The 16,622-nt window shown below is 45.8% G+C and overlaps 1 protein-coding gene across 1 annotated transcript in view; it reads left to right on the top strand.

Moving 5' to 3' along the window:
- Nucleotides 1-16,622, top strand: part of PIK3C2B (phosphatidylinositol-4-phosphate 3-kinase catalytic subunit type 2 beta) — a 692,267-nt gene that overhangs the window by 406,480 nt on the left and 269,165 nt on the right. Inside the window, exons 14-16 of the mRNA XM_085647698.1 lie at nucleotides 9,070-9,258; nucleotides 14,237-14,330; nucleotides 14,837-14,931. Coding sequence (XP_085503824.1) covers nucleotides 9,070-9,258; nucleotides 14,237-14,330; nucleotides 14,837-14,931 — 378 coding nt within the window. The remainder of the gene's footprint in view (nucleotides 1-9,069; nucleotides 9,259-14,236; nucleotides 14,331-14,836; nucleotides 14,932-16,622) is intronic.

Here is a 16,622-nt window from a genome sequence, read left to right as displayed (position 1 = left end):
ATTGCGCACAATAACATCGCTGTTTATAAATAAAAAATATATCAGAAATGAGTTTTACTTGTGCGTGTTTTAATGCGTTTTAATATATCCTTAAATGGTGCTTATAAAAAGCACGCCAAAACCTTTGGGTCCAGTTTGCACTGTAAACACTGGTGTTGACAATTAAATGCGGTGGGGGTGCAGGAAAACACTGGCTCAAATTAGCACTACTATAAAAAAAAAAAAAGTAACAGATTAGGAGAAGCAAATGTCATTGGGGAAAGCTATTGTTGAACAGGCAAAGATGCCGACTTTAGAGCTGGGAACAAAGTTCGAGTCTTGGCGTCGGATCAACATCCTGTGATCCTAGGCCAATCACTTAATTTCCATGTTTGTACCAAAACTTCTTATGCCCTTAAGTTGTATTTATAAAAATAACTATGTTTGTTCCATGAAGTAATATGTCCTTAAGTAATGCTTATAAAAAGCACTCCAAAAATGCTGGGTCCAGTTTATGCTGTAAGTGCCAGTGTTTATAATTAAGTGCTGTGGTGAGTCCCGGAAAGCACCAGCTCAAATTAAGCACTACTACAGAAAAAGTAACAGATTAGGAGAAGCAAATGCCATTAGGGAGAAGCTATAACATAGCACTGAAAGGTGCTGACTTCAGAGCTAGGGAACAAAGTTTGAGTTTTGGCATTGGCCCAACAACCTGTGATCCTGGGCAAATTACTTAGTCTCCACTTTTGTACCAGAAAATAATATGCCCTTAAGTTATGCTAATAAAAAGAATTCCAATATTTGTAGGTCCAGTTTGCTGTATAAGTGCCAGTGTTGTTATTTAAATGCTGTGGTGAGTCCTGGAATACACCGGCTCAAAAAAAGCAATGGCAGTTACAAAATCAAAGCACCATATTAAACACCGTAAAAAATAAGAATATCAAGATCTAAAAATAATAAGTTTCTCAAAACCCCGAAATCTGACTTGCTCTGCCTTAGCCCCGTCGGCCTTTCAGAAGCAATGTCCTGTCCTGATTTTCCTAGATCCCCTGTATCCACCGACAACTTTCACTGTGGTTTCAAGATCCAGCAGGGAACCGTTGGGCTTATTAAGAAATAGAAAATATGAGTGATAGGGAGAGCAAAGGGGGAGGAAAGGTGATTTCAGAGGATGAAGAGTCGAGATGTTATGTGGAAGGGAAAGGAGTAACATAAGCGGAGTGGTGATATAGGCAAGGATAGGAGAAGCTACAGCATCATTACTGAGCATGGAAAGAGGAGAGCACGTCTGACCTATCATGGCCGCAGACCAGAAGAACAAGGAACACTGGATGGTTATTACTGCGGAGTGATTAAGGACGGAGTAAGATTGACCCCGAATGGAAGGGAGTGAGACTGACCGCTTATTACTGCAGACTGAACAAAGGAAACTGAGCACAAGTGACTGGTGAACACTACACGTTGCATGAAGGAGGTATAAGAGAGTGTCACATCATTCATGCACGCGGCACAAGAGCCGGGAGTGACTGATCACTACTCCAGAGTGCACAAAAAACAGACTGAGCACCAGACTGCAGACTGCAAAAAACACTGATGGGGGGGGAAAGTGACCGATAATTACCAAGTAAGAACTGCCAAAGTCATTTCAACGGCATGCGGATCAGGGTAGCACACACTGTACAAACACCAAACACACTGCAGCAAGGTGGGAACAAAAGCATTTGAGACCAGCGCTGCCGCGAAAGTGAAAGTGACCGTAACATGATCCAAAACATATGGCAGGCACCCTGCACGCCCCTGCTGGATGCTGTGGGAGGAAACATTTACTGGAAAAGGTGGGACATGCACCCGCCTTTGGCCAATTGCATACTTTCATTTTTGAAAGCCACACACAAAGGCCAATGCAATGTTTGAAAAATCGAAGCACGAGTTTTCAGAAAAGCTGGAAGGATTCCAAGAGGCCCTCTCCTAGTAAGCGCATGCGCGCTGCGCTCGACCTAAAAATGGTTCAAACACATACAGAGACGGTACAGAATACAGTAAACCTCACATGGAGGGTGGCGTGCGTGGGGCAAAGGCACTCAAACTCCATAGGAGCCTGGACTTCAGAATGTCTCTCTGAAGAAGGAGCTCACAGAGGAGTAATTTCGAAAATGACTGAGTGTGCCAGGGTTCATGCACCACGGACACCAGGCATCCCCTGCGGATGGATACTAGTGGAGAGGGAGGGGTTAAAATGGACACGGAAAAGCTTCCCCGGTAACTCAAGACTGCAGGTCTTCTTAACCATGACTGTGTACAATCCAATATCAAGCAATTATTCTATTCTGTTCTAAAAATGGTGGAATGCCACTGGTAATCCAGAATATTTACAGCCGCTGTCATGCATTGTAACAAGATGATGGACCGATGGGCCTTACGTCGTTGGCTGTTTACAGATTAGCTTGCACTTTGCAAATCTTTCCTTTTCTCTTTATATCCGTTTTTTGGACCTCTGTCTCCATTTCTCAAATCTTTCTCCTCTTGGGCAATATTTAAGTTTGGGAATAGTGGGGTCCGGTTTATCAAAATAAGCCTAGCAAATAAATTTTGAAGCAAATAGCGAAACACCACGCGTAGAGATTTAAAATCCTATAGGCAACTGTAATGTTGCTGTTACACTAGGAACGAATTCTACATATAAAAGAGTAGCCAGCCAGCTGAAATGACTTGTCCATGGGCACAGCATGGCATTAAAGCCATGTAGCTGCCAAAGTGTTGCTCAAAAGCAGATTCAGAACTTTTTCACCAACTGATCTATAGGACCTTTCAGAACAAGTTAGCGACCTGCACAACACGGCATTGAAGCTGTGCAAGTGACTAAGGGTGTCTCAAAGGGAGGGCATGCCAGTGGCGTCACTAGGGAGGTGCCGGGGGTGCCGACCGCACCGGGTGACACCCTCACGGGGGGTGACACCAAAGGGCCGGTCCGGTCGGTGTGTCACTGTCTGTGGTGCACTCAGCACTGCAACCGTCCGTGCACTGTTATTGAAACCTTAACCAGCAGTCCAGATTAAAAAGCGAAACGCAACGACGACGCGCGCAACCTAACCTTGTTCCACAGGAGGTGCCTGTGCGCAGCGCGCACTGTCTCCTCCTCCGTCGCGTCTGCGCGCCTCGGCAGTGACGTCACGTCGTCACTAGAGGGGTGCAGTCGGCGATGTTGTTACGGGTGGAATTCGAATCCCGCATGCGCATTGCCCCCCCCCCCCCCCCCCCCAAGTGCGCGTGACTTGGCATCAAGAGGGAGTGGGACGAGGAGGTGAGAAGGTCTCAGGTCACTGTCGCCACACTGCCGCAAGGCCGACCGAGGTAGTTCCCCCCCCCCCCCCCCTGTCTGCAACTCAGCAGGTGAGTGGCCTACTATTGTATTGCCTATTCAGACAGTGCAGGGCGGTGGGCGATTCAATTATCATCGGTAAGGTTCCGGGACATGCATGTTACATACAGACTTTCACAGGGGCCGCCAGGTTTGAAGCCCTCTCACCAGGGTCCAGCTTTGTCAAGTGCTGTGCTAGGCCACGGTGCCCGCCTGTGCCACCCTGAGAGGGCACCACACACACGCCTGGATACATTCACAACAGCACTCCCATGGCCATTTCTGTAGGTTTTGAAACAGCGCCAGAGACCCTAAAAGTCTGAAACACGTAACTCGAGCGTTCGTTCCTGCAGCTGGTTTAATATCGTCATAGATGCATGTGACATCCTAGAAAGGCCGCGTGACCCCCATTGTCCAGCTGTTCTGGTGGTTGGCACGAGCTGCAGTAGTGAACATGACTATGTATCTTTAAATTCAAAAATAACTAGCATAAATCGTCGGTTTTTAATTAGGAAAATGGCATTTCATTTGCACTTTTGATATACACCTGTTAGGGACGTTTGCATTCCCGCGCATTTCCTAAACCAATGTCAAGTGCTGTGCTAGGCCACGCCACGGTGCCCGGCGCCCGCCTGTGCCACCCTGAGAGGGCACCACACGCACGCCTGGATACATTCACAAAAGCACTCCCTTGGCCATTTCTGTAGGTTTTGAAACAGCGCCCGAGACCCTAAAAGTCTGAAACACGTAACTCGAGCGTTCCTGCAGCTGGTTTAATATCGTCATAGATGCATGTGACATCCTAGAAAGGCCGCGCGACCCCCATTGTCCAGCTGTCCTGGTGGCTGGCACGAGCTGCAGTAGTGAACATGACTATGTATCTTTAAATTCAAAAATAACTAGCATAAATCGTCGGTTTTTAATTAGGAAAATGGCATTTCATTTGCACTTTTGATATACACCTGTTAGGGACGTTTGCATTCCCGCGCATTTCCTAAACTACAGTAACACGTATTATTATAACATAATTATAGCATGACATCCGTCTGAAAGAGACTTAAATCTCCAACTCCCCTCTAAAATGAAAACACTGAAGTAGTGTCCCGAGAACTGCTATAAACGCACCAATCTCCTTTAGATGGTATTAAAACACCCTGTCGGCCTGACATTCTTTTGATTCTACTAAGTATCCCCGATCTTAACTGAACAGCCACACCACTTAAATGACTAACTCCCCCCCCCCCCCCCCCCCCCAGTTCTGTCAGGAATGGCGCGTACGTGTCATACATCTAATAATGACAGAACGCAGCTCCTTCCGGGAGATGACATGTTCGTGGGCGATATCCCAGCATTATCCCCCAGGGACAGACAGTCTCTGAAATCCATGTAAATGCCCAGACCAGCATTTATTATTTGACGGTACCACACCATACTTTAATTCCAAATTATTCTGGAAATATTTAAGTGCAGCGCCCACCAACCAGCGCCTAAAATGACCGGGCTTCGCTCTGGGAATAGCTGGGTTGAACACACGGCTGGTGTCTGTTTGCAAGTAGATATAATCTAATCTAGGGCTTGTAGGCTAGCGGACTCGGAGCGGAGGAGGTCCATGCGGTAAGTCGTGAGGGGGTGACACCATGAGTTACCCGCACCGGGTGACACCAACCCTAGTGACGCCACAGGGGCATGCTACTTCTGATTGAAGAATAGATTCGGCTTCGGCACCGTGGCTGTTTATTTCTCTGATTTTATCACTATTGTTATAGATGGCTATCTAAAATAATTAAACCAGCAGCAAAGTTGATAATTCATTCCTGTGATAACAAAAATTGTAAATAGTAAACACGTATTAAAGACCCCCAGAGTATTTTACTGCTGGTTTAGCAACTCCTCAATCCCTGCATAAGTAAATTGAGCCAGGATTTCGTGATAGCATAGATACCATTGTTACTCTGTATTGCAGCCTGCTCTTTGCAGCAGTGCGCCTGCCCTCTTGAGTGTGGCTTCCTGAGACCCGTTCTGCGCCTGATTAAACGTGCTGGAAATAACAAATGCCAATGGTCACTAGCAGTCAGGAGGCCCCCTAAGTGATCATAACTCTTACCTGCACACTTGTAGCGTCTGTTGGCATAAGCAGGGCGCTATTCTGTTCCTTTACTAGCACCGCGATGTGGCACAAAGGGTGCCCAAGTGGCCATGTGATAGACGTAGCAGCCAGTATGAGGATTTGCTGCCATCTATGGTCTATGGCATGCCCGAGGGCCGCATTGATGTCTTGCAGGGTGTGTGTCGGGGTGGTGTAAGGTGGGCTGTTCAGAAAACAATCCAAGACTTCACATTGCTTCTGCCACCCACACTCCAAGACAATGCATTACGTGTTTAAGTAAAACGTTAGATTCTTATCTAGTGGCTGAATTGCACAATGTGAAACCAGAAATGCTGGGATCAATCCCGGCTACCGCACTAGACCATATTGTGTGATCCTAGGCAAATGTTTTATTTCACTTTGCCTCTCTTTCTCTCAATTCCACATATTAGAGCTCTTTGAAACACATGAATTCAGGATATGTGCTGTACAAAAAGTCTCTTGTGTTTGACTTCATAAACTAAAATGTTGTTCCAATTATACTAATAACTTAAGCCACACAGAGGGTGCACCTGAGAAATGACATGCCTCTTGATTCTCTAATAGCATTATCATCAGGATGGGTGCGGCATGATTTTTTTTCTAAATTCATGTTTGAAAATGATCACTTCTAATAAATACCTCTCAATGCAGCGATACAATCTGATGCACTAGTGAGAAACACGTCTGCATGTTAATGAAATACACTTTTTTGAAGTTAGAAGAGTCTCTCATATTTTTACCTCATTAGTACAAGTTGTCTTTAATAATGAAGGTGTTTCTAAAGATAAGTTGTGCAGGACAACATTTTTGCTTTGTTACCGTTACTTTAGTTAGGGGTTAAAGAAATGCTTTCCTGTTAAATAACTTTATCAAAGCTCATGCTCTGTCAAAGAAACAGCAGCCCAGTGCTACTGTTCACCAGGGGGTCGCATATAAAGGTCAGGAGAGCCGCATGCGGCCCCCGGGCTGTACTTTGAGTATTTCAGTGTTATTTGATACGTGGTCAACCTGCTCCTTGCTTTTGTTAAATATCAGGCTATAGTTCCCAATGAAATGTTTGGCCCCTAGAATAAAGAAAATCAAATTGGACATTATAAACCTTGAGATAAATGCTTACCTTTTATGTCTCCGTACTGGTCATTCCTCTCCCCAGGGCATGTGAATCTACAGCACTATTAACTCCAAACAGATGAGTACACGGTAAGTAACATTTTCAATTCCTTAGTGGCACAATGGAATCATTACAGTGGAATCGGAGACGCTGAGAATATTATCGATGTTGGTTGCTAAGTAACGAAACTGTACCTGGAAATTGATGCACTTTAAACCATTTGATTCCTTCTGAAATTTGAAGTGCTGGAATAGTTGGAATAGAGTGGCGGAATCTGCTGATCTGAACTCCGCTATGCATGAACATATGCGTGAGGTATTCGTGCTCGACTTTAACTCAAGCAGAAAATCTGTTCGCCAGTCCTCAGAAAGGGATTAAGCATGTACCTGCAATTTGGGTGCTGTTTCACAGAACTGGGACAGGAGTCGCGGAGGCTGGAGGCTTAGCATTGCAGTGATCTGAAGGCAGGGTGGTAGGCTTCCACCTGCCTTAGTTCACCTCAAGAACTAGATTCCCAGTGGCTCCGGTGCCCAAGGAAATGCTCGGGACCAGGATTGTGTCCCAGTCCAACCCCAGTAGTGCCATGAAAGGGAGAGCTCTCATTTGGAAATTACTTTATAAAGCCACCGCTCCCTGAGAGAGAGGGAAGACGAAGAACCCATTGTAACCAGGTGCCTGGAAGAAGAGGGAAGAGCTGAAGCTCCTTACAAGTGAACGGCTGTTGCAGTGCATGCTCCCAAGGGTGCGGTCCCTCACTCTACAAATAAATCCTACTTTTATGTGACCTACCAGGTTGTGAATTTTGTGCATCAGGCTCAGACTGATTGGCTTTGTAACTGCATGCTCTTCTCACAGTTCATATTTGTAAAAAATAGCTCGGCCCTCAGACTGGAAGCTGACTTAGGAGCACTGTTTTGACCTTTGAAAATGCAGAGCAATTAGTTATCCCGGGGTTAGATCTTGTTATCGTGAAGGCAGAACAAGTATTTACCCCAGACAGTGGTGATTGGATCCACGTCACATCAAACCTTTGTGGAAGACACTAGGGTGATGGGAGACATTGGCCAAGGCACCTCCGGCCTCAGGGTCTCTGCGCCTATGGCAGGATGCCAGTCCCTGGCCCAGGGGGAAGGGGCTGGTGGCGGCAGCGAAAGATGCCACCGACCCCAGCCTACGATACGCACAGGCATTGGTCAGCCCGGCACGAGGGACTTTTAAACACTTCCGGGTCAGGGAAACCAGTTTGCACCGTACCCCGCCCCTTCATAAGGGGCAGCGGAGCGGCAAAGCGGTCTCTTTCACTGCTCGCCACTTCGACACCGACATGCTGCCTGCTGCCTCATCAGGGCTGGGGAACTGTGCAGGTCTGTGGCGGTAAGGTCATGATTGGTGGGGCATTTAGGTCCTTAGAAGATCCCCCTTTTTAATGGGGATAGGTGGGGGATAGCGGTCTCTCGGGGCTCTCCAGGGCTAGATGTTGCTGGAGTGGTGGGAGAGTTCACGCTCCCAACAGGCCTTTGCAGCCAATCCCCACACGGGTGCGTCAGTGCCATACTAGCAGCACAGCCCCTTGGGGGTGGTTTTTGAGGGCGTTGGGGGTGCCCGAGGTTGGTAACCTTGTGGGCAGATATGCCCCCTGCACAAGATCACTCCAGTGGGACTGCACAGGTAGTTGGAGCAGTCATGATCTTACACAGTGCGTAATTTGAGCCGGAGCTTTCCGGTGCTGAGCACCGGCACTTAATTGGTTTCTGGTGCTTGGCACCTGCACCGAATTATCAACACCACACGTAAGGATGTCTGCCACAAGGTCATGTAATTTAGAGATGAGCAGCATAACAGTTGTTTAGGAAAACAAGATACATAAAAAAATTACTAATAACTGCCTCCCCAGCCGTTCCTTTAGCTTTGGGGACCTGGAATTATCGGAACTGTCGCATTTACATGCGAGAGAGATGGTTAGTAGTTGTTTTGGCAGCGATGACAGGGGCGATGGGTGGTGTAAGCTGCAGTGGCCTCCTGGTCAGAGCCCTGACACGTAATATTTTACAAATTAAGCACTGATCTTACACGTAGGCTCAATGCAGGATACCCATGAACAATTCATAGGTATGCTTTGGAATGGCTATGTATTAGAGTCTCTGTTAAGGTTAGCCATCCAAAAATATGTAAATGATATTGTATGGAGCGTTATGGGGGTTTCATTGTATTAATGTAAAATTTGATACTTTATTGTGATGTGTTGTGTGTAAATAAATACGGCCAGGGTTGTTACGACCCCTAACCCAAAAAGTTTCTGAAGGTGTTTGCGTGTAATCTGTGCAACAAGGGGGGATGATGGTGGTAAAGCCCACAGGGGATTGGCGAGTGGGGCTGGGACTCTGCAATACCTGCCCATATGTAACTTGAAAACTAGACTGACGGGAAGTGCTGTCAATCTCAAATGTAAAGGCCCAGTGGCAATCACCTTTTCTTTGATGTTTGGTGTTGTAGGCTAACGGAACAAGACCGTAAACGCCTGTGGGAGAAGAGGTATTATTGCCACTCTGACCCCAGCTCTCTATCTCTGGTGCTGGCGAGTGCCCCCAGCTGGGAATGGGCCTCTCTGCCCGACATCTACGCCCTGCTGAACCAATGGTCACACATGAACCACCAAGATGCACTGGGCCTGATGCATGCCACGTAAGTTGCTGCTATTCCTCAGTTTGCTGAGGGCTACCTTCGTATGTGCGTGTAGGAGTGAGAGTGTGATAGACTTTCTGAAAGTACAGTGCGTGTATGAGCGTGATGGGCATGCTGAAAATACAGTGCGTGTATGAGCGTGATGGGCATGCTGAAAGTACAGTGCGTGTATGAGCGTGATGGGCATGCTGAAAATACAGTGCGTGTATGAGCGTGATGGGCATGCTGAAAGTACAGTGCGTGTATGAGCGTGATGGGCATGCTGAAAGTACAGTGTGTGTATGTGTGGTCATGCTGAAGGTGCCTATAGGAGTGGGAGTGTGATGGGGTACTGAAAGTACAGTGCGTGTATGAATGTGATGCTGACAGTACAGTGCGTGTAGTAATGTGAATCTGATGGGCATGCTGAAAGTACAGTGCGTGTAGTAATGTGAATGTGATGGACATACTGAAAGTACAGTGCGTGTAGTAATGTTATGGGCATGCTGAAAGTTCAATGCATGTATGAGTGTGATGGGCGTGCTGAAGGTACAATGCGTGCATGAGTGTGATGGGCTACCTGAAAGTACAGTGCGCTTAGTAATGGGAACGTTATGGGCATACTGAAAGTACAGTGCATGCATGAGTGTGATGGGCGAGCTGAAAGTATAGTGTGATGGGGCTGCTGAAAGTCCAGTGCGTATATGAGTGTGATGGGCATGCTGAATGTATAGTGCTGGAGGATTGTGCGTGTGATGGGGATGCCAAAAGTACAGTGCGTCTATGAGTGTGATGGCCATGCTGAAAGTATAGTGCGTGAGGAGTGTGCGTGTGATGGGGATGCTGAAAGTACAGTGCGTGTGAGCGTGATCTTTGGCAAAAATCATCAAGAAATGGGGTTTCAGCATTTGCTCCTATGCGGATGACACACAATTGCTGATCGCCATTGAAGAAAGTCAGGAAGGACACAAGGCTAAAACTGCCTCTCAGAAATGGCCAGTTGGATGTCGGATCACTTCCTTAAACTGAACGCAGAAAAATCTGAGATTTTGCTCTTCGGAAGAGCCAACCTAATCTGGGATGCCACTTTGTGGCCCCAAACCCTGGGAGATGCCCCAGCACCCTAGCAATGTGCAAAAAACGTAGGCGTCCTTATTGATAACACCCTATCAATGCAAGACCATGTGCGGGCCCTATGCAGAAGAAGCTTTGCACTTTTGAAGCACTTAAAAAAGCTTTTTCCATGGATCCCACTTGAATGTAGAAGAACAATCACACAAGCTCTGCTTATCCGTAGATTAGACAATGGCAATGCACTGTTTGTAGGCATGGCAGATTCTCTTCACGCGCTTGCAGGTGGTTCAAAATGCTGCAGCCAAGCTGGTCTGCAATAAAAATAGATTCAGCTCAGCATCCGAGTGCATGAAACAGCTTCACTGGCTACCTATCTGCCAAAGAGCAAGATTTAAGATGCTTAGCCATGCACACAAGGCTCTGCACCATCGGAGGCCTCTAATCCTACAGAACAAAATTGAAATCTATGCTCCAACAAGATGCTTATGGTCACGCTATCAAGCACAGGCCAGAACTAAACATATAAAGAAAGTAAAGGCAGGAGGTCGTACCTTCTCATACCTGGCGGCCAAGCTTTGGAATGAATTACCTCAAGAGCTTCGTCTCACGACCGATTATATAGCATTTAGGACAAAACTCATCTGTTCCCCAAAGCGTAACACTGACTGACAAGCGACACCCATACAGCACCTTTACCATGAGTCCCACTATTCAGCACCGTGATATCCTAATGGATGAATGTTGCGCTCTATAAATAAATAAATGGGGTTGCTGAAAGTTCAATGCGTGTAGTAATGTGAATGTGATGGGCATGCTGAAAGTACAGTGCGTGTAGTAATGTGAATGTGATGGGCATGCTGAAAGTACAGTGCGTGTAGTAATGTGAATGTGATGGACATGCTGAAAGTACAGTGCGTGTAGTAATGTGAATGTGATGGGCATGCTAAAAGTACAGTGCGTGTAGTAATGTGAATGTGATGGGCATGCTAAAAGTACAGTGCGTGTAGTAATGTGAATGTGATGGGCATGCTGAAAGTACAGTGCGTGTAGTAATGTGAATGTGATGGGCATGCTAAAAGTACAGTGCGTGTAGTAATGTGAATGTGATGGGCATGCTAAAAGTACAGTGCGTGTAGTAATGTGAATGTGATGGGCATGCTGAAAGTACAGTGCGTGTAGTAATGTGAATGTGATGGGCATGCTAAAAGTACAGTGCGTGTAGTAATGTGAATGTGATGGGCATGCTGAAAGTACAGTGCGTGTAGTAATGTGAATGTGATGGGCATGCTAAAAGTACAGTGCGTGTAGTAATGTGAATGTGATGGGCATGCTAAAAGTACAGTGCGTGTAGTAATGTGAATGTGATGGGCATGCTAAAAGTACAGTGCGTGTAGTAATGTGAATGTGATGGGCATGCTGAAAGTACAGTGCATGTAGTAATGTGAATGTGATGGGCATGCTGAAAGTACAGTGCATGTAGTAATGTGAATGTGATGGGCATGATAAAAGTACAGTGCGTGTAGTAATGTGAATGTGATGGGCATGCTAAAAGTACAGTGCGTGTAGTAATGTGACTGTGATGGGCATGCTGAAAGTACAGTGCGTGTAGTAATGTGAATGTGATGGGCATGCTGAAAGTACAGTGCGTGTAGTAATGTGAATGTGATGGACATACTGAAAGTACAGTGCGTGTAGTAATGTGAATGTGATGGGCATGCTAAAAGTACAGTGTGTGTAGTAATGTGAATGTGATGGGCATGCTAAAAGTACAGTGCGTGTAGTAATGTGAATGTGATGGGCATGCTGAAAGTACAGTGCGTGTAGTAATGTGAATGTGATGGGCATGCTAAAAGTACAGTGCGTGTAGTAATGTGAATGTGATGGGCATGCTAAAAGTACAGTGCGTGTAGTAATGTGAATGTGATGGGCATGCTAAAAGTACAGTGCGTGTAGTAATGTGAATGTGATGGGCATGCTGAAAGTACAGTGCATGTAGTAATGTGAATGTGATGGGCATGCTGAAAGTACAGTGCATGTAGTAATGTGAATGTGATGGGCATGCTGAAAGTACAGTGCATGTAGTAATGTGAATGTGATGGGCATGATAAAAGTACAGTGCGTGTAGTAATGTGAATGTGATGGGCATGCTAAAAGTACAGTGCGTGTAGTAATGTGACTGTGATGGGCATGCTGAAAGTACAGTGCGTGTAGTAATGTGAATGTGATGGGCATGCTGAAAGTACAGTGCGTGTAGTAATGTGAATGTGATGGGCATGCTAAAAGTACAGTGCGTGTAGTAATGTGAATGTGATGGGCATGCTAAAAGTACAGTGCGTGTAGTAATGTGAATGTGATGGGCATGCTGAAAGTACAGTGCATGTAGTAATGTGAATGTGATGGGCATGCTGAAAGTACAGTGCATGTAGTAATGTGAATGTGATGGGCATGCTAAAAGTACAGTGCGTGTAGTAATGTGAATGTGATGGGCATGCTAAAAGTACAGTGCGTGTAGTAATGTGAATGTGATGGGCATGCTGAAAGTACAGTGTGTGTAGTAATGTGAATGTGATGGACATACTGAAAGTACAGTGCGTGTAGTAATATTATGGGCATGCTGAAAGTTCAATGCATGTATGAGTGTGATGGGCGTGCTGAAGGTACAATGCGTGCATGAGTGTGATGGGCTACCTGAAAGTACAGTGTGCGTAGTAATGGGAATGTTATGGGCATGCTGAAAGTACAGTGCGTGTAGTAATGTGAATGTGATGGGCATGCTGAAAGTACAGTGCGTGTAGTAATGTGAATGTGATGGGCATGCTAAAAGTACAGTGCTTGTAGTAATGTGAATGTGATGGGCATGCTAAAAGTACAGTGCGTGTAGTAATGTGAATGTGATGGGCATGCTGAAAGTACAGTGCGTGTAGTAATGTGAATGTGATGGGCATGCTAAAAGTACAGTGCGTGTAGTAATCTGAATGTGATGGGCATGCTGAAAGTACAGTGCGTGTAGTAATGTGAATGTGATGGGCATGCTAAAAGTACAGTGCATGTAGTAATGTGAATGTGATGAGCATGCTGAAAGTACAGTGCGTGTAGTAATGTGAATGTGATGGGCATGCTGAAAGTACAGTGCGTGTAATAATGTGAATGTGATGGGCATGCTAAAAGTACAGTGCTTGTAGTAATGTGAATGTGATGGGCATGCTAAAAGGACAGTGCGTGTAGTAATGTAAATGTGATGGGCATGCTGAAAGTACAGTGCGTGTAGTAATGTGAATGTGATGGGCATGCTGAAAGTACAGTGCGTGTAGTAATGTGATGGGCATGCTGAAAGTACAGTGTGTGTAGGAGTATGATGGGCGACATGTAAGTACAGTGCGCATAGTAATGTGAATGTGATGGGCATTCTGAAAGTATAGTGCGCGTGTGAGTGTGATGAGGATGCTGAAAGTCCAGTGCGAATGTGAGTGTGTTGGGCATGCTGAAAGAAAGTATAGTGCGTGAGGAGTGTGCGAGTGATGGGGATTCTGAAAGTCCAATACATGTATGACTGTGAAGGGGATGCTGAAAGTGCAGTGCATCTATGAGTGTGATGGGCATGCTGAAAGTATAGTGCGTGAGGAGTGCGTGTGATGGGGTGCTGAAAGTTCAATGCACATAGGAGTGTGATGGGCATGCTGAAAGTACAGTTAATGCACAAGTGTGATGGGCGAGCTGAAAGTACAGTGCGGGTATGAGTGTGAAGGGGATGCTGAAAGTACAGTGCGTGTATGAGAGTGAGTGTGATGGGGATGCTGAAAGTACAGTGCGGTTATGAGTGTGATGGGCATGCTGTAAGTACAGTGCGTGTATGAGAGGGAGTGTGATGGGATGCTGAAAGTACACTACTAGTTGGATCAGCAATGATCTCCTGTCACTCTTGCAGATTTCCAGATCAGGAGGTGAGGCGCACAGCTGTGGAGTGGATCGACTCCATATCCGATGCAGAACTCCTGGATTATTTACCACAGCTTGTGCAGGTAAATGAGTTTCACTGCATCACAGTTCTTCTCTGTTCCTCTCTGTCGCACTCTCACATTCTGTCCATATGCTTTTCTCTTTTCTTTCTCAGACTGTATTGTTCCTACCATCGCATCTCACTTGCTCGTGCTTTTATTCTCCTGTGACCTCTCCCTCCAGTTCTGAACTTTATTACTTCACCCGGGTCCTTTCTAGTCATCCACTTTTTTTCCCCGTCCCTAATTGCATTCATTTGTCAGTGTTGCATTGGTTCATTTTCTTCCTGTTTTTTTCTTCATTAGTCACATCATCTTCCTTCCTCTTGCTTCCTTACTCCCCTTAATTGGTTGCTCCTTTGCTCGTTCACCTGATTTGTTTTTATAGTTTTTTCTTCTCTTTATTTAATTATATTCCCATCCCTACCACGTTGCAGTCCTCAGTCTTTTCCTGTGACTTCCTTTTCCTGCCCTCACTACTTTGCTCTATTATACCGAATCTAAGTCTGATGTGCGCTGTCATCCCTCAGGCCTTGAAGTATGAATGTTACCTGGATAGCCCCTTAGTCCGCTTCCTGATGAAACGCGCCATTTGTGACCTGCGCATTAGTCACTACTTCTTCTGGTAAGCACTCCAACAGCACAAAGGAAAATGAACATTTCACCTGCACTGTTTGCAAGCGTTGATTGAACTTCATAAAGGATGCAACGTTTTGTAAATTTCCCAAAACTTCACTTATGGCAGAATGTTCTTACACTGAAAGTTTTCTGCAAAATGTATGTATGCTTGGTGTTTTTTTTTTCTTTTGCAATGTCATCGCTATCATACTGACTGTTGTGAAGCTTGTGGAACTTTAAAGATAACCTAAGAGAGTTAGTAGAGTGAAATCTCCAACATCCAGACTCTTGAATTGCTATGCACCCCCCTTGTAAGGCAAACAAATGTTGGTTTGCATTTGAGTCACAATCTTAGAGAGACTTGCTCTCTAAAACACATTAACTCCAACAACTATTACTAATGGAATTGTGCAGTACAATTTTAATCAATTTAGAAATTAAAACAAAGCCCTTGTGGTATTATCGGCTTCTTTGCCACATGGGCACCGTAGTTCATTTTCTCATTCGCTGTCACCGGTCCTTAGCCTGGACATGTTGTTAGGTCTTTTGAGTTTTTTGTCTAGGATACCATCATGAATTAGTCTTGTGTGCTGTTGGACTTGGCCCTTTTTGCAGGGTCATCCCTAAACTTTTTGCCTTCCTCCTGCATTTTTTCTGACCTGTTGTTGGCTGTTTTATGACTCTGGGCACCTTACCACTGCTGTTCAGTGCTTAGGTGCATATGGTCTCCCTATGTAAAATGTATATGTTGGTTGGATTCCATGATTGGCTTATTTGGTTTACTATCAGACCCCAGTAAAGTGCACCAGGAGTGCCCAGGGCTTGTAAATACAAATGCTGCTGGTGGGCTTGCAGCACTGGTTGTGCCACCCACAGAAGCGGCCTGGTAAAATGTGTCTAGGTCTGCCATTGCAGAACCTGCGTGCAGTCTGGTACTGACATGCTGACTGGCAAGTGCACCCACTTGCCAGTCCCTAAACCTTCCCTCAACTTCATATTAGTCACCCCTATGGTAGGCCCAAGGGCAGGGTGCGTTATAGCATAAGGTAGGACAAGCCCTGATGTGTGTGGCATGTCCTAATAGTGAATTATAGCCATTTTCGTTTTTCACTATTGTAAGGCTACCTGTTCTCATAGGCCAGAATGGGCTGTTGGAATTGTAACATCCTATGATCCTAACAGACTCAGGGAACATGGTCGAAATGCGAGTTTAGTATGCCTGAACTCAGAATAATAAGGTACATCTTTTAGTAAGGTTTATTTTAATATTCTGCGTTTGCAAATGCCACTTTTAGAAAGTTGGCCTTTGCTTGCCTAACCATTTCAGCCCGCCTCTGCGTGATGTGTATCGGCTGTCTGGCTTGTGTGAGTGACAGGGCTGTGGAAACCTAGATGGGCAGGGCTAGGTAGCCTGGTGGTGAATAGGAAGATTGACATATAGATGGGTGGGAGGAGTACACCTGGACTCTGAATAGGGCTGTGCTCTGCCACCACAATGCTGGCTCCGCCCCCTGTGGAGCGTCTGATAGCTCTGCCCTGCACCCTGAAAGAAGCAGCCTGCATCATGTCAACAAAGTGCTCAGATACCGGACTGAACTAGGCACAGGCCCCCCTGGCCTGAAAGAGCAAAAGAAATGGCGTATAAATGTAGGAGCCCTGCTCCTAAGAAATCAGATCCTGTCCTGCAAAGAAGAAACC

The sequence above is a fragment of the Triturus cristatus genome, chromosome 1_1, assembly GCF_964204655.1.
Source record: "Triturus cristatus chromosome 1_1, aTriCri1.1, whole genome shotgun sequence".
Classification (NCBI taxonomy): domain Eukaryota; kingdom Metazoa; phylum Chordata; class Amphibia; order Caudata; family Salamandridae; genus Triturus; species Triturus cristatus.
This window is presented reverse-complemented; position numbering and strand designations above follow the sequence as displayed.